The 19478-nt window shown below is 36.3% G+C and overlaps 1 protein-coding gene across 2 annotated transcripts; it reads right to left on the reverse strand.

The window, feature by feature from the left end:
* Positions 1-491: 491 nt before the first annotated feature.
* On the reverse strand, positions 492-16938 carry PRR27 (proline rich 27). Of its 2 annotated transcripts, XM_081587554.1 has the most exons (5): positions 16756-16938; positions 12821-12907; positions 10633-10691; positions 6433-6951; positions 492-797 (listed from the first exon to the last, which is right to left on the reverse strand). In XM_081587554.1, the coding sequence occupies exons 2-4, from the start codon at positions 12828-12830 to the stop codon at positions 6454-6456; spliced, it is 567 nt and encodes a 188-aa protein (XP_081443680.1). In that variant the 5' UTR covers positions 12831-12907; positions 16756-16938; the 3' UTR covers positions 492-797; positions 6433-6453. The 2 variants fall into 2 exon arrangements, with proteins under 2 accessions (XP_081443680.1, XP_081443691.1); XM_081587565.1 differs by lacking the exon at positions 12821-12907.
* Positions 16939-19478: the final 2540 nt, after the last annotated feature.

The following is a 19478-nucleotide window of genomic DNA, read 5'->3' on the forward strand; positions in this document are numbered from 1 at the left end:
GAAGGCCCTTGTTAACAGCAATCTGGAGTCCCAATTGGGAAAGGGCCCCAGGCAGTGCATCCATCCCGTGGGTGAGACTTCAGATTGCAGTTTCAAGGGCTCCCACTTATTATCCCAGGCCACAAAGTGATGTCTTTACCAGATTGTGCACAAAAATGCAGCTCTGGTTTTACTTTAATCTTTTTAAAATACTGTTTGTTTCACTCTGTAAGTCAAAGGATTTCATTAGACCCTGGGGGATTGGCCAGACCCTCAGGGACTCACGGATTTTAAGACCCATTCCCTTTCTTATCTAAAGTACCACTTGACTTGCTGTGCTTACAGACAGGCATGGAATCCAGACAGTGTCCAGACAGGTCAGAAGCAGGTTGGCTCTCCTACTTCTGAAGCTTGAACAAGACTTCCTCCATTTTAATTTCCCTAATAAAACACTTTCTGTTCACTTTCAGAAGAAACAAATTAGAAACAAAAAATAAAAAATTCTATTTGTGTTGTGTTTTTTATATACGGTTTATTCAAAAGAAAAGCACATATTGCCATCAGATGTTTAACTCTCTGACAATTATTATTTACATAGTTAAGAAGCAACCTTTTAAAATTGTGAATTGGAAAAAAATACACTATAAATATCATTTCTATATAAATTAAATGCAATGAAAAAATATCACAAACCTATATGGTGAGACTGATTATTTAAATGTTTTTTATTGAAATATATTTTTAATATAACAGAATGGTAGTCTTTGAAAAGAAAATAAAATTTTTTTAGTTTTCACTGATTCTTGTTGCAATTATTCCTGAAAAAGAAAGATAACATATTAGTTTTGTATAAAAAGTATCAAATGACTATAGAAAATTCCTATTGTTGCATTATGATTTTAACATTAAGGGACTATATTGAATGGTTATCTACAAATCCATGCTACTATTAGAAGTCACATTTAAGAGAATCAAGTTTGTTTTCCTCTATCTTCTTATAGCTATTATGCATTCTCATAACAATTTAAAAACGCAATATTAATTCAATGTTATGATTTATTTGCATGCATGCATATATTATATAGAACATTTTGTGTGGGAGTGTTGGGATCAGATCACCAATCTCCTGATACTGAATGACTTGAAGTAGAATTCCTTCTCTGTCTTAAAAAACTTTTCTAGAAAAGTAGTACTCTTTCTTTTACCTGTTATGAATTGTCATTAATATAGTAAGGAAAGAAATATAAATGTTTATTGAAAATATGAAAGTATTAAATTTTAGAATATCTAGAACTAATTCACTAATCAATACCATTTTATCTTATATAAGAGTAAAATAAAAACCTCAAAGAATATGACAGTAGAAAAGGTTTAACTCAACATTTAAGCCTTTTAATTTGTTTTATAATAGCTGCTGTTTAGAGGCATCACCAACAATAGTAAAAGCTATCAAATTAGTTCTTCAATTCTACTCTAAGCACTGATGTCACCTCAGCAGAAAGCCTGATGTGGTTGACAGTCAAATAAAGCCTTGCCATTTTCCTGTCCAGCGAATATTTATAACAGTAAAATTGGAAAAGATTTATGAAAGGATAAAGGAATGAGGTCACAATAAAGGATAGAAACAGTATGGACCTAACAGGAGCAGAAGATATTAAGAAGCAGTGGCAAGAATACTCAGAAGAACTATACAAAAAAAGATCTTAATGACCCAGATAGCCATGATGGTGTGATCACTCACCAAGAGCCAAACGTCGAGGAGCGTGAAGTCAAGTGGGCCTTAGGAAGCATCACTACAAACAAAGCTAGTGGAGGTGATGGAGCTGAGCTATTTCAAGTCCTAAAAGATGATGCTGTGAAAGTGCTGCACTCAATATGCCAGCAAATTTGGGAGACTCAATAGTGGCCACAGGACTGGAAAAAGTCAGTTTTCATTCCAATCCTAAAGAAAGGCAATGCCAAAGAATGTTCAAATTACCACATAATTGCACTCATTTCATACTCTAGCAAAGTAATGCTGAAAGTTCTCCAAGTTAGGCTTCAACAGTACATAAACCGGGAAGTTTCAGATGTTCAAGCTGGATTTAGAAAAGGCAGAGGAATCAGAGATCAAATTGAAAACATGTGCTGTTCCAGAAAAACATCTATTTCTGCTTTATTGACTATGCCAAAGCATGTGACTGTGTGGATCACTGCAAACTGTAGAAAATTCTTAAAGAGATGGGAATAGCACACCACCTTACCTGCCTCCTGAAAAATCTGTATGCAGGTCAAGAAGCAACAGTTAGAACTGGACATGGAACAACAGACTGGTTCCAAATTGGGAAAGGAGTACATCAAGGCTGTATATTGTCACCCTGCTTATTTAACTTATATGCAGAGTACATCATGAGAAATGCTGGACTGGATGAAGCACAAGCTGGAATCAAGATTGCCAGGAGAAATATCAATAACCTCAGATATTCAGATGACACCACTCTTATGGCAGAAAGTGAAGAGGAACTAAGGAGCCTCTTGATGAAAGTGAAAAAGGAGAGTGAAAAAGCTGGCTTAAAACTCAAAATTCAAAAAACTAAGATCATGACATCCAGTCCCATCACTTGATGGCAAATAGGTGGGGAAACAATGGAAACAGTGACACTTTATTTTATTGGGCTCCAAAATCACTGCACATGGTGACTGTAGCCATGAAATTAAAAGATGCTTGCTGCTTGGAAGAAAATTTATGACAAACCTAGACAGCATATTAAAAGGCAAAGACATTACTTTGCTGACAAAGGTCCATCTAGTCAAAGTTATGATTTTTCTAATAGTCATGTATGGATATGAGAGTAAATCCATAAAGAAAGCTGAGTTGCTGAAGAACTGATGCTTTTAAACTGTGGTGTTGGAGCAGACATTTGAGAGTCTTTTGGACTGCAAGGAGATCCAACCAGTCTATCCTAAAGGAAATCAGTCCTGAATATTCATTGGAAGGACTGATGTTGAAGCTGAAACTCCAATACTTTGGCCACCTGATGTGAAGAGTTGACTCATTTGAAAAGACCCTGATGCTGGGAAAGATTGAAGGTGGGAGGAGAAGGGGATGACAGAGGATGAGATGATTGGATGGCATCACCGACTCAATGAGCATGGTTTGAGTAAATTTCGGGAGCTGGTGATGGACAGGGAGGCCTGGCATGGTGCAGTCCGTGGGGTTGCAGAGTCAGACACGACTGAACGATTGAACTGAACTGCACTGAACTGATACTGCTCTCAGACTTAACTTTGGAAACAAAGAACTGGTTGAATTATGTAATCAAGGTCCTTAATAAATTCCTTTGGATATAGGAAACAGTCTAAGACATTTAGCAGTGTTTTCAAGGCCCACTTTTCTGGTCTTATTTCTTTTTACCCATACTTTCTAAAATATCTCTATCTCCATGTGAGTCATGAACTATAAGTATGTATATAGACTGATGGAAGGAGAGTGCTTTGTGTCAAAGAAACATACTAAAGGAACATGTTAATATGTAGAGCACTGGAGCATAAGGATAGCTCTTCAAACTTCCGGGGAGCAGTTCCATGCAGCCATTTAACTTGATCCTGATCTCTATCAGGAATAAGGGAACAAGAAGCAAAGTTTTACCTCCTTCTAGGAAACAACTACTAGCAGTATTCAATTAGTGGCAATACTTTAGAAATTATTCACTGTGGAATTTAAGCTCTCATTTGTCTTTAGCCTGTGCCCAGGGTTCAGAGTATCTTCCATGTACTTTGGAATCCTTCTTTTCCTATTTTAAAATAGCCACAGCTGCTAAAACTTAGGACAAAGGGCTTCTATATTTTTTTTTAAATCATTGTTTTTAAGAAAATTTAGAGGACTACAGTTTGGGTCAAAATAAGTAACAGAAACTGAATATACCCTCTTGTCTGAAATGAATTTCAAAAATACCAAAAATATGAGAAGCAACTATTTCTCAAGATCTGAATGTCAAGTTATGAAGAACAGCAATCCCTAAGAGACAAGAAGCAGAGGAAATGAACCCTATGATTGTCCTAGCTTACTGCTTGCATTGTTTCGAGGCCTTAGTGAAGGGAGATGGAGCTGGGAGTCTAGGAAGACCAAGATAGCTAAAATTCACAGGGCAGAGAATCTGAAAGAATGAGGAGGACAAAGACATAGATACAAAGATCTCAAAAGGTTATCCTATGCTTATAGCAGCATTATTTACAATAGCCAAGATATGGAAGCAAGGCACATGTCCATCAATAGATGAACAAATAAGGAAGGTGTGATTATATATATATATATATATACATATATACACACACACACACTAATATATATATTAATATTCCATTGTAGATGTACAATGGAATATTAGTCAGCCATGGACTGTAGCCCACCAGGCTCCTCTGTCTATGGAATTCTCCAGGCAAGAATACTGGAGTGGATAACCATTCCCTTCTCCAGGGGATCCTTCCACTCCAGGGATCGAACATGGATCTCCTACATTGCAGGCAGATTCTTTACCATCTGAGCCACCAGAGAAGCCCCATATGTGTTAGTAGCTCAGTTGTGTCCTACTCTTTGCGACCCCACAGACTGTAGCCTGGTGACTTTTCTGTCCATGGGATTCTCCAGGCAAAAATACTGGAGTGGATTGCCATTCCCTCCATATATATACCAATATATACAAATATTAGTCAGCTGTAACAAAGAATGAACTTTTGCCATTTGCAACAACATGAATGGACCTGAGTATTATGCTTATTGAAATAAGTCAGACAGAGAAAGACAAAGTCTCTGTGTTATCCACTTATATGTGGAATCTAAAAATTAAAACAAAATATTGTATATAACAAAACAGAAAAAGACAATTATGGAGAACAAACTAGTGGTTAGCAGTGGGGATAAGGAAGGTGGGAGGGACAAGATAGGGGTGTGGGATTAGGAGATACAAACTACTATGTATAAAATAGATAAGCCACAAGAATATACTGTACCGCACCAGGCAATATAGTCAATGTTTTGTAGTAACTTTACATGGAATACAATCTTCAAAAATATCAAATCACAATGTTGTATACCTAAAACTAATATAATATTGTAAATCAACTATAAGTCAATATAAATAAATAAATAGGTTATCCTAAGATATGACGATACTACCTCAGGTCAGGTCAAGAGCCATCTGAAAAGATGAAATTAAAAAATATCTAGTGCTCAAAATGGCACAATATCTGGCAGGAAAAAATGTTTTTATCACACGTGGGTGCTAAGTCATTTCAGTTGTGTCTGACTCTTTGCAACCCTATGGACTGTAGCCCGCCAGGCTCCATGAGATTCTCCAGGCAAGAATACTGGAGTGGGTTGCCACGCCCTCCTCCAGGGGATCTTCCTGACCCAGGGATCGAACCTGCATCTCTTATGTCTCCTACATTGGCAGGCAGGTTCTTTACCACTAGAACCACCTGGGAAGCCCTTGATTACACAGCCGGAGTAAAAAAGCTTAGTTTTCACAGGTCATATGGTTGAGCACTCAGAATGATTTGATCTCTGCAATGGAAAAATTATCCTTAGATCAAAATGTTTCTCCTTTCCTGTTTACTAAAGGTGAAAATCATAGCAACCTAACGATATCCTAGAATAAATTCTTTCCCTCAATATCAGAAGCAAGGCAAGGGTGTCCATCTAATAAGTTTTATTGAATATTGAACTAAGCAATTTAAGCCAGTACTGTATGCAATATGTAACTGGATATAAATAAATGGTATAAATGGTATTCAGCTTGGAAGTTAAAATGTTCATCCACAAATGAATGGATAAAAATTATGATATATCCATATACTCTAATACAACTTTGCAAAAAAAGAGACTGAACTATTGATATGCATAACTACATGGATAAATCTCAGAATAATTATGCTAAGTGAAAGAAACCAGGCACAAAAGAGTATATACAGTATGATTCTGCTTATATAACATTCTGGAAATTGCAAACCAATATGTACCAATAGAAAATACATCAAGAACAGGAAAAAGGGGAATGTGGGAATATTTAGAACAAACAAACAACAAAAAAACCCAGTAGGATCCTTCTGGCTATTGTAAATATAGTCTTATCTTGGTGTTTTTTTCATTTCTGTTTTTCAGTTACTAAGTCGTATCAGACTCTTTGTAACCACATGAACTGCAGCAAGCCAGTCTTTCCCTGTCCTTTACTATCTCTCTAAGTTTGCTCAAGCTCATGTCCATTGAGTCAGCGATGCCAGCAAACCATGGGTGTATATATATATGCCCAAACTTATCAAAGTATACACTTTTAGTATTGGTAGTTTGTTGTATATCCTACCTCAACAAAGCTGTTCAAAATATCTCAGTGGATATATGTTTGTTTATGGAGAGACTGTTTCTTTCCTGCTACTATAAATCCCATGCACCACAGGACTAAGACTGAGGCCACTTACCTGGTCAAAAGGAATAGAGGACTAAGGTTCTGGGGCAGCGTAGGCAGCTGCTGCAGGCTCGGCTTCGTCAGGCTCTGTCATAGTAAGTGGTTGGACATCTGGGAGAGTAGGTAGGGGTGTAGTAGGTGGGACAAGAATCTTAACTATATATGTATTGTCTGCAGCAGGTGTAACTTCATTAGGTGGATAAAAAGGTCCCATAGGTCTACTTGAGGCAGGAACAAGGCGGACAACCCCGGTAGGAGGAGGTTGACCGGAAAACCGAGGAGATCCGGGAAGACTAGGAATGTTGTAGAGGGGAGCTCCAAGAGCAGTGAAAACCAGGGGATATGAGGGTACTGCTCTATCAGGATCAGGATTCCCAGGGTAATTGGGGAAGTTAGTCTTTGTAAGATAGACAGGAGGAGTGAAATCAAAGTCCGGTGTGAGATAAGAAATACTTGCAGATGGGTTAACTGGGTAAGGAATACTTGCAGATGAGTTAACTGGGTAAGGACTGCCTACTTTGTCACTGTAATCCTAAAGGAGAGCAAAGAAGTCAATTAAAGTTGATTACCTCCATCCTATCTCTATATTACTTATGACTGTGATGACATTTAATGAGTAAAGATTATATTATATCATCATTTGGGCTTATCACAAAATCCCCAGGGACTAAAGACTTTGCAGTATAACTTCTCAATGAACGTCGATTGTTCCTCAATGGTTTGGGGATACTTTGTCTTTCTTGATGGATTTTCAAGAACTTTTTTTAAAGTATCAAATGAGTGCCTACTCTGTGTTGTCCATGTGCTACGTGTCCACATGGACAGAACAGACAAGGTTTCTTTGCTTGTGACAGGGTTGTTGTCTCCCAGGTAGGAAGCCTCTTCATTAAAATTTAATATTGTGTATAATATTCTTTCCAATTTTAGGGTAGTTTCCTGAATTACTGAGTTAAAACAGTTGCTCCTGGATCATGAAGGTAAGATGCATGATACACAAGCAATAGACATCCCAGAGTGTTCAGAGAGACAGACACATAGCAGTGATTCATATTGTGATCAGGGAGTTCTAATTCTTATGATTAAAATCTTAACTCTTGTAAGAAATTAAAAGTAGTATCTCATATTGTTTTCATTTTTTAAATTATTTTCTATTCCTTTGCCATATGTCTAATGGTATTTGGTTAAAACTGTACACATCTGGATCATATGTCTTGACCTTTCCTTGATAGGTTGTCATGTTGATCTACTGCATACTTGTGGGTAGATATTAGTATTATTTTCTTAGCACTCTCCTGTCATCAGAATTGAGGCAAAAATGACAAAGAACTAAAAAAAATTCTAGGGGCAGTGAACTGATGAATGTCTTGGTGTGCTACACAGGGATAATTTGAGTATTTGCTGCACAGAAGTCACCTAACACTTTGGGACATACTCCTCTTGCTAGTAATTCCTAGATCATGCTTTCTTCCGCTATCCTTTCATTAAGCAAAATCTTCTCAGATTCATCACTTATTTTGTTGAGGTAAACTCAGTACAATATTGTCATAAAATCTTGTCGAAGCATGAGGAGGAAACCTGGGCATAGCAAAACTTATATCCACTATAAAGGGAGTATACTTGCTTAATGCTTCTGTTCATTGAAAAAAAAATAAAATCCTTACAGTAAATATGTTGAGCACAAATATATTTATACTTCATAAACATTTTTCTATCAAATAATGAGCTTAATAGGATTAATATTTTAACAGCAATAGTAGTCACAAAATTGCATACTAAAAATCAGAGAGTTTTAAAATGTAAAATATACTTCAAAGTAGAAACAAATGCATTTATGTGTGTGTTAGTTGCTCAGTCATGTCCAACTCTTTGTAATCCCATGGACTGTAGCCCACCAGGCTCCTCTGTCCATGGATTTCTCTAGGCAAGAATACTGGAGTGGGTTTCCATTTCCTCCAAAATACATTTATACATAGATGAAAAAAAAAAGTTTTACCTCATCAATAAGGTGGAAGCATTTCTAAAACAAAGGAAAAAGTTAATTCACTATGGTTATTTATTATGGAGTTCCAGAGAGATAAGAAAGACTTCTTAAGTAAAACATTCAAATAAATAGAGGAAAACAGCAGAATGGGAAAGACTAGAGATCTCTTCAAAAAAATTGGAGATATCAAGGAAATATTTCATGCAAATATGGACACAATAAAGGACAGAAGCAGCAAGGACCTAAGAGAAGCTGAAGAGATTAAGAAGAGGTGGCAAGAATACACAGAAAACTATGCAAAAAAGGTCTTCATGACCCCAATAACCATGATGGTGTGATCACTTACCCAAAGCCAGACATGCCAAAGTGTGAAGTCAAGGGGGCCTTAGGAAGAATTAGTAAGAACAAAGGTAGAGGAGGTAATGGAATTCCAGCTGAGCTATTTCAAGTCCTAAAATATGATGCTGTGAAATATATGCCAGCAAATTTGAAAAACTCAGCAGTGGCCACAGGATTGGGAAAGGTGTTTTCATTCCAACACAAAAGAAAAGCAATGCCAAAGAATGTTCAAAGTACTGTACAATTGTGCTTATTTCACATGCTAGCAAGATAATGCTCAAAATCCTTCAAGCTAAGCTTCAACAGTATGTGAACTAAGAACTTTTAGATGTACAAGCTGGATTTAGACAAAGCAGAGGAACTGGAGATCAAATTGCCAACATCCTCTGGATCATAGAAAAAGCAAGGCAATTCCAGAAAAATGTCTGCTTTTGCTTCGTTTACTATGCTAAAGCTTTTGACTGTATGGGTCAGAGCGAACTGTGGAAAATTCTTAAAGAGATGGCAATAACAGACCACCTTACCTGCCTCCTGAGAAACTTTTATGCAGGTCAAGAAGCAACAGTTAGAACTGGGCATGGAACAGTGGACTGATTCAAAACTGGAAAAGGAGTATATCAAGGCTGTATATTGTCACCCTGCTTTTTTACCTTTATCCAGAGTACATCATACGAAATGTCAGGATGGATGAAGCACAAGCTGGAATCAAGATTGCTGGGAGAAATGTCAACAACTTCAGATGTGCAACAACTTCAGATGATACCACTATAACAGCAGAAAGCAAAGAGCCTCTTGATTAATATAAAAGAGAAGAGAGAAAAAGTTGGCTTAAAACTCAGCATTGAAAAAATTAAGATCATGGCATCTGGTCCCGTCTGTTCATGGCAGATAGGTGGGGAAACAATAGAAACAGTGGCAGACTTTATTTTCTTGGGCTACAAAATCACTGGATGGTGACTGTAGTCACAAAATTAATAGATGCTTGCTTCTTGGGAGAAAAGCTATGACCAACCTAGATAGCATACTAGAAAGCAGAGACATCACTTTGCCGATGAAGGTCCATATAGTAAAAACTATGGTTTTTCCAGTAGTCATGTATGGATGGGAGAGTTGCACCATAAAGAAGGGTGAGAGTTGAAGAATTGATACTTTTGAATTGTGGTGTTGGAGAAGACTCTTGAGAGTCTCTTAGAGTGCAAGTTGATCAAACCAGTTAATCCTAAAGAAATTAACTCTGAATATTTACTGGAAGAACTGATGCTGAAACTGAAGCTCCAGCGCTTTGGCTGCCTGATGCAAAGAACCAACTCATTGAAAAAGACCCTGACGCTGGAAAAGATTGAAGGCAGGAGGAGAAGGGGGTAACATAGGATGAGATGGTTGGATGCCATCACCAACTCAATGGACATGAGTTTGAGCAAACTCTGGGAGATAGAGAAAGACAGAGAAGCCTGGAGTGCTGCAGTCCATGGGGTCATAAAGAGTCAGACATGACCTAGTGACTGAAAAACAACAACTATATCAGACCTCCAGGAATGAGACTTCAGTTCCAGAGGAAGCCTAATCCAGTTTTGTATAATTTGAAGATGTAAACTATTAAGATCATCTGCATGGAATTCTGGTTCCCTATAATTTTATTCTCCTCCAACCCACTGCCTTTCTGAATTCACCTCTTCCTTGCTGCTTATTCATTTTCAGATTACACAACTTTTATTATTTTTGTATCTGAAAATTTCTTTTGAAAAGTTTGGCACAATAAACTGCATGCATACTCATTAACATGTCTCTGCATCATTATCAACACTATAACTACAATATACAATTGTAGAATTGCTGTCTACAACTATTTGATGATTATACTATTGCTGCAATTTTAAAAGTCTGTTTACTTACCCTTGCAAAAGCAACATACATGATGCAGGCCCAAAGGAGAAACTTCATGTTGACTGATCCTATGAACATTAATGTTATAAATTGATTGTCTCAGAAAACATACAATATATTTCATATTTTTCTTCTACAGAATAATGAAAGTATCTGTGGCTTTATTAGTCTGACTAGGAAGAATCTTCACAGAGATTTGGTCACCTTGTTCATCTACTGTCAGCATTACCTAATGTGAATGACGCCAACGCCAAATTTATCTTCATGGCAGATGTGTTTCAGTGACTAGGATTTCTTGAGGTATTACTATGTTTTCATGTCCTATTGATACTGATTCCTGATTCTTGATTTTGCATTTATTTTTGTTCTTTGTGTACAAGGAATTTCACAGTCAGATATCTTGCCCATTTTTAGAACTCTATAGGGTGTTGTGGCGCCTCATTTGGGTGGACTTACTTCATGTCTGGCTTTATCTTTTTTTCTAGCCTTATTTTTTCCTCATCAAAAACTTTTTAACTTTTCAAAAAATCCTGTTTCACCTATTTTGCAAGCTGCCTTAAGTCATTTTAACATGGGTCATGTTATAAACGAACAAGAAAAAGAAAAAAATTCACCAATCAAAGGACTCTTTCCCAAACTGTTTAGAGTATCAAAATTTCCCTCTGTTGTATTATAATGTTTTGTAAAGAAAATGAAAAATTTTAATTAGCTAAACAAAAAATATAATTAATTCATACCTAAAGGATACAATATTTTATTTCTCATTATAGTCTAATTATTTTTAAAGTAGCCTTTACCTCATTGTGGACTTCCCTCGTAGCTCAGTGGTTAATAACCAGCCTGCCAATGCAGGAGATGTGGGTTCAGTCTCTGGGTTGGGGAAGATACCCTGGAGAAGGAAATGGCAACCCACTCCAGGATTCTTGCCTAGGAAATCCCGAGGGCTGGGCAGGCTAGTCTATGGGGTTGCAAAAGAGTCAGACATGACTTAGCAACTAAACAACAATATCTTAATGTAGAGTCCTAAAGATTAACAATGAAAAGTTAACTATTGATTTTCTTTCTAAATCACTCAATGTATCCCTATCTGGGTTTTTGAAATAGGAAGATTTGATTGGCTGCAGTCAATTTCCAAAGACAAATTATATGGCAGTTGTCTAGTTTTTCATATCAATAATTGTCGTACTGTCTAATAATTATTTGATAACTGACATATTATATGACAGTTGAATAATTTAGAAGAACCTCTTCCTTACCTTACTATTATTTTGGGAACCTATCAATTTGATCATATGTTATGGCCAAAATCTATAAATAAAGATAAATTATGTCAGAAAATGCACATTTAAATATTTTGATGTGCTTTTAAGAGAAATTCTACATAAGTTGTTTAAATAATACCAGCTTAAATTATTATTGTATTATAATCAGTTCAGTTCAGTTCAGCTGCTCAGTGATGTCCGACTCTGTGACCCCATGGACTGCAGCATGCCAGGCCTCCCTGTCCATTTCCAACTCCCGGAGCTCACTCAAACTCATGTCCATCGAGTCAGTGATGCCATCCAACCATCTCATCCTCTGTCATCCCCTTCTCCTGCCTTCAATCTTTCCCAGCATCAGGGTCTTTTCAATGAGTCAATTCTTCGCATCAGGTGGCCAAAGTATTTGAGTTTCAGCTTCACAATCAGTCCTTCCAATGAATATTCAGGACTGATTTCCTTTAGGATGGACTGGTTAGATCTCTTTGCAGAGATGTTTATATTATATTTTCACTTAAATTTGACCATTTTCTTAATATGAAAACTATTAATTTAATGAAACTTTAATGCATTAGCAATTCTCTTAAAGATAAATAAATATTTCTTCATAAAGAATGTAAAAATAAAATTTTTATTCCTTTCAGAAGAATTGATAGCTAGTAAAGGATAATAGAACTATAATTTTAGATTCCTTAAAATAAAAACTTCAGAAATGGAAAAGTCCCAGATGTATCAGCATTTAAAAATCTCACCAGGGGTATCATTGCCTCAATTCACTTATCTACCCATGTATCACTTGTGATTTATTATTTTAGAATGCTCCAGAAAGGAAAAAAAAAACAAAGAACATTTGTGACCCATTCAAGTAATGCTTTTTATCCTCTCTTTTCCTCAGATATTTTTTTTCTTCAAATAGATTTTAAGTGAGAAGGGCTTACTTGACCCCATTTTTCAATCCTTCAGAAGATCCTCAGTAGAAACCCATCCTTCTCAGGGTTGTGTGAACTCTTAAGTCCAGTCTGAACCTAGAGAAGACAAACTTTTCTTTGATACCTCTCCTCTCATGCAGCCTTGAAGTGAGGATTTAAGTGTTTGGTGGTTAGACTTACACAACACCCTGTATTATCAACCTCTCCAAACCAGGAAAGAATATGAAAATGCCATGTATTTATACACTGATGGTGGTTTAGTCCCTAAGTCCTGTCCGACTCTTTGCAACCCCATGGACTGTAGCCCACCAGGCTCCCCTGGGATTACTAGGAGTGGGTTGCCTTTCCTCTTGCAGGCAATGCACTCTATTAAAATTTATCTAACTGAGACCCACTAGAGAATCCTTTTTTTAAAAAAAAAAAAACAACTCTTTAAGAATGCCAGCATCTTAATAGGGTGTGTGTGGCGGGGTGGGGGAGTGGGGTACCGTGTTTCCAGGATGGAAACTAATGGCTATAGGTCTTAGTCTTAATCTGGACAATGTGCCTCACTCCCTTTCTTCCAGGGGTGTTTATAAGAAATCCTTAATCTAATGTTTCTTCTTTTGCTTGAAATAAATCAGCATTAAAATTAAAAAAATAAAAACCTATGAATTTGGCTGATTTGAGTGTAAATTACTTGCTTCTTTCAGAACCACAAAAACAGGGAAGTTTAAATGTAATTCCAAAATGCACTTTGCAAATATCTATTATGTGTGTGCTACTAAATCACATCAGTTGCGTCTGACTCTGTGCGACCCTATGGACTGTAGCCTGCCAGGATCCTCTGTCCATGGGATTCTCCAGGCAAGAATACTAGAGTAGGTTGCCATGCCCTCCTCCAGGGAATCTTCCCAACCCAGGACCCAGGGATCAAACATGCATTGGCAGGTGGGTTTTTTACCACTGGAGCCACCTGGGAAGACCAAATATGTACTACTTGACTGAATTTTTGGCATCAATTGGTAATTGCAATGAAGGAATCTTATGCTTTATTTCATTTTAAGTATGGAATACAATTGAAAAACAAATATTTTAAAAATTAACAGTATGGTCTCTCTTCTTATGTTAGTGTTACAAATATGAGTTACCTACCAAAATCATTATAATTATTAAAACTTAAACAAGCCCCTCCATCCTGTGAATTTATTATTGACCACAGTATCTCCAGTTATACGTAGTACTGAATAAGAAATGACAATAAGATATAGTACTGGTTGGCAGTGCTCAAGTCATCATCAGAGCAACATGAAGTGATTTATCTTGATACACTCTTGAATCATAATAGTGGCTGTAGTGTTTATTCAGAGCAAGAGAATCCTTTCTTCAAATGCATAATATTCTCTCTGTGGAGTCAGTTAATACAAATCCCACTACTAAAGGCCTCATAGAAGGAAAAAATGTACTCATTTACAAATATAAAATATTTTCCTCATCTTATTCTGAACTATAACGTATGTCTGGCATTCAGTAAAAAGAATTACAAGACACACACAAAGTCAAGAAAAAATTATGAAGATAAAAAAGAAGCCATCAGACCAGAGTCAGTTATACAGATGTTGGAATTCTCCTTCAGGGGACCTTCCCAATCCAGGGATCAAACCCAGGTCTCCAACATTGCAGGTGGATTCTTTACCATCTGAGTCACTAGGGAAGACCACATGTAAACTTCAATGACCCTCTATTTTTGACTGTTACACTGAAAATTAGTATTATTAAGGCCATTACTTTGTGAGTCAACAAGATAGGAAATCTGCAGATTATGTTTGACAGGTGGAAAAAATAGACATGAATAAACATGAGAGTACTCCTCTGTTACGTACAACCTAATATCCACAAATACTAGGTGATTTCAGAAACAGATAGAGCAGAACATATCTTGCTATTTTGTAATAATGGAAATAGGATACTTTATACTTTGTTATTGACTGCTTTGCTCTTGGAAATGTCAAGATGTTTAATTTACAAGAGAAATATTCAACAAAGATATGCCACTAACTATTGTTGCCATAAGTATGCAATCCATCTCCAAATTTTTGTAATGTGTTTTCCTGCTTTGATATGTTTTAAGTCTTTTTCAATTATAGGAGACTCTTTAGGTATCTATCTGTACCAATAATATAAACTTGCATCTAGATAGTGTTTGACAAATTCTTGAAGATTATTTGCTGATTGTAAAAAACAGCTACGATAAATGCAATGTTCCAGTTTAATTTGTGGTAATAAAATATTACCATCAGGCTTCCCTAATGACTCAGTGGTAAAGAATCTGCCTGCCAATGCAGGGGACTCAGGTTGGATCCCTGATCCAGGAAGATGCCCTGCAGAAGGAAATGGGCACCCTCTCCAGTATTCTTGCCTGGGGAATCGCATGGATAGAGAAGTCTGGCAGGCTACATCCATGGGGTTACAAAGAGACAGACACAACTTAGCAACTAAAACACCAAAACAAATAAAATATTAGGTGTGGAGTATATGGAATATATGGAATTCATTCAAATGCCAAATAATGTTTTGATTACTGAGGACTTTATGTCTGCTTACACATTGCCACTGATATTGCTTACATTTTAATTTGGAAAGCCAACAAATAGAGACAGAGTTTCAGGAGTCAACTGGGTATAACTGTCTAAATTTGGAGAACAGTAATTTAGAGCTGAATTTATCTAAATAATTAGGAGCTGATTTTAATCAGCCAATTGTATGTGGCAATTAAAATGTTTCAAGTGGACAATGTGATTTAGGAAAAAATTTGTTGAAATTGAAAAGAAGTGGCTGTGGCCAGAGGCCTAGAGAGCATTGATATTTGTGTAGAAGAAAGAAATGGAGTATTTCCAGCAAGAAATAGCTAAATAAAGACAATTTTAAGAAACACTAGGACATAAATATCAATAGATCCAAATAGAATGTTGCCCCTAGAGACAACATATTCTTTTTTTTTTTTTTGCTAAAATTTCCTCATCCATAAGGTATAATATTAAAGAGTTATTAGTAATTAAGAGTAATGTTAATAGTTACAAAGATAATTGAGACAAATATATAAATTGCCCTGCACATAGCTGTTCAATAAGTTTCAGATGTTATTATTATTACTTTGCCCAGTGAACATCACTGAACAGGATAGAGTACAGAGGAAATTTTAAAAAGCACCAGAGGAGCTATTAGCTTTGAGCCAAAGAAAGATCACCACAGCCCTAGAGATTTGAAGGAGACAGTCAAAGTTATGTTCAGATTTAGATCAAGTTAGTGAAGTGTCATGCTAGCAAGGTGGATAGTGTTTAGGCTTGATAAACTCAATATTTGTCAATAAAGTAGAAAGGTAATTTTTTTTTCAGTAAGATAATTGGGAGTTTAGACAGAGTTGAAGATGGTAGCTAACTCTAATGCCAAGACGACAAAGATAGATAAGCAGTCTTTCATGACTAACATGTTTCAGTTCAGTTCAGTTCATTTCAGTCGCTCAGTTGTGTCCGACTCTTTGCGACCCCGTGAACCACAGCATGTCAGGCCTCCCTGTCCATCACCAACTCCCAGAGTCCACTCAAACTCATGTCCATTGAGTTGGTGATGCCATCCAACCATCTCATCCTCTGACGTCCCCTTCTCCTCCTGTCCTCAATCTTTCCCAGCATCAGGGTCTTTTCCAATGAGTCAGCTCTTCTCTTCAGGTGGCCAAAGTATTGGAGTTTCAGCTTTAACATCAGTCCTTCCAATGAACACTCAGGACTGATCTCCTTTAGAATGGACTGATTGGATCTCCTTGCAGTCCGAGGGACTCTCAAGAGTCTTCTCCAACACCACAGTTCAAAAGCATCAATTCTTCTGCACTCAGCTTTCTTTATAGTCCAACTCTCACATCCATACATGACCTAACATGTTTAGAAATGTTTAAAAAACAAACTTACTTTAGTATTCAGCTGCTTTGCATGAAGTGGCAGTAGAAATTTAGTTCATGGCTGGATGCTTTCCAGTAGCATTAAGTGCAGAGGGACAGAAGAGTTACATGAGTTATTAAAAAAATCAAGGGTGAAGTCTGGGCTGTGTAAGAAAGGAAGTGAGGTGAATAAGAAATAGAATGGAATATATTCAGAGTGTTAAGGGATGGAGTGTTCTATGAAGACAAAGTAAAATTCTCTTAGCTTCTACCTCTTCTACTCTTTCAAAATATATGGCATATATACTCTTCTTCTGAAAAACCCTTCAGTGTTCAGCCTGAATAGGAAAAAAGTGAGGTTAAGAGTGCTTGGATAGAATGGAGTACAATGAGAAAGTTAAAGGACTGGAGTAGTCTACTGAATCAAAGAAAAAGTCTCCAATTTTCAAATGTTTTCATCAAAGATACATATCATATAATGTCACTTGCCTATGAAAACTCCTCCAATGTCTTCCCATCACAAGCAAATGTTTCACGGAAATTTCTAAGCTCAAATAGCTTTCATCTTTATTCTTTCCTTTTTAATTCACTTTCCTTTAAGTTCCCTATCCCTGTGTCTTCTTTGGATATGTCACCCTTCTAGAGTTTTCTTATGTTCCATGCATGAACTCATTTGTTTTTGCTATTTCTCCAGTTGTTAATACCATTAATAGGGGGCTTTGGAAGGTGTATGTTCCCAATGCCTGATTCCCTACTTTAGTGTGACAGTGTGACCAGAGAGAAGACGACTGAGGGCTCTGGTGAAGGTTTGGGCTGTGGCAGATGATGAGCACAAAGTGAAAAAAAAAAAAAGGTAGAATGATGATTGAATAATACTGTAAACCTAGCTGTGGTTGGAGAATATAATAAGTAGTATTTATGAGAAGTAAAATTGAAGTACTCAGAAAGTGTACGGTTATTTTGATGGTAGTCAAGCTGGTTCAGAGTTGTTGTTCGGACTCTTTATATTATAAGACTCTTTATGTTATAATCCATGGAGGCTTCCCTGGTGGCTCAGCAGAAAAGAATTTACCTGCAATTCAGGAGACCAGGGTTTGATCCCTGGGTCAGAAAGATCCCCTGGAGAAGGAAATGGTTACCCACTCCAGTATTGTTGCCTGGGAAATCCCATGGACAGAGGAGCCTGGTGGGTCATGGGGTCGCAAAGAGTTGGACATGACTTAGCAACTAAACAACAAACAATATTATAATCCACACCCTCATGGGCCAGTATGAATGATGGAAATGATGATTACACACCAAAGAATGCACTTGAAATTTTATTTTCAGAGGGAAAGAAAAATATTTCTATAACTCAGAAAGAGTAGGGAAAGCATTTTAAATAATCATCAGCTAAGTTTGTATGAAACCACCATATAAACCCAGTATATTCAATATAAACTAACAGGGAGAGTATAAATAATTCAGGAAATACTCTATGATTTGTCTTATTGATGGGCCACTCCAAACATGCTGGTTGTATGAAGTAAAGTGGTAGATATGAAACTGTAGAAGATAGATTTTCCAGATTTTCCAGTCCAAACTAAAAAGGAAAACAGAATACTGTATTACCTATTGATCTATATCCAAGAAATAATGTATGTCTGTATACAGAACCCACACATACTCATCCATACTAGTTTAGCAGAACGTTACTTTTTTTTCCAAACTTTAAAATTTAGTTTGTATTGGGGTATATCTGATTAACAATGTTGTGGTAGTTTCAAGTGAACAGCAAAGGGATTCAGCCATGCATATACATGTATTCAAAATGTTATTATGTGTAACTATTATTAGTTAATATTTTCTAGTGCTCAACATGATAACCTAGCACATAGTAGGATTTTAATAACTATTTGTGAAATAATTTAATGTATGAGTGAAAACTGATAGCCAGTTTCTTTAATCCAACAAATAAAAGTAATATTATTTATATTTATTTATAAAGTGGTAAATATTTACACTTCAGCAACTTTGAAGGAACATTTAATTAATCTTATTTTCTAAATAGTTTATTAAACATAAAATGTTATTGCTTCCTGCACCTAAAACCCTTTTATCTAATTGAAATCTAGATTTTAATAAAACAAAATCATTATGCAAAATGACAATGGGCTGATACGTTAAGAATTGCTACAATTATTAAATTCTTTAAACTGACTTGCATTTTTGGTTTCTCTGTTTCTTTTGTCATTTTTCTATCAGTTTTATATCTTTTTTTTTTCCTTTGCCATTGCTTTGCTTAGCCTATTTCTAATTATCTGAAAAGACTTACTTTAGGACTTATGTTTGATGCATCACTGGATCTTTTTGTACTACCACATATTTCTGATGTCTCTAAGTTAGCATCTGGCACCTTGTATTGCCTTTCTGTGACTTTGTTTAGAATAGAGCTTAATGAGGATAAGTTTGGTACCTTATTTTTGTCTCCTTCATGTCTCTCACATTATGGAACACATGATCAATTTTTTTTTAATGTAGAATAAGTACATAAATAATGATAGCAAAGGGAATAAGCCTATTTATTAAACACAACTGAATATTCAGCTTTCATAATAGCTATTCTTTTTTTTCACAGAAAATTATTTTGCGAAGTTGTCTGATCCTTTTCATCATTTGGAGAGAAAAAATGATATGACAAAGCAAATCAAGTTTGTGACAACATAACCTAAAGCCAAAAAAGTGTTCTAAAAAAATCCCCTAGTTGGACTTTGG

The sequence above is a fragment of the Giraffa tippelskirchi genome, chromosome 1 (genome assembly GCF_054371585.1).
Source record: "Giraffa tippelskirchi isolate mGirTip1 chromosome 1, T2T-mGirTip1v1.2.pri, whole genome shotgun sequence".
Taxonomy (NCBI): domain Eukaryota; kingdom Metazoa; phylum Chordata; class Mammalia; order Artiodactyla; family Giraffidae; genus Giraffa; species Giraffa tippelskirchi.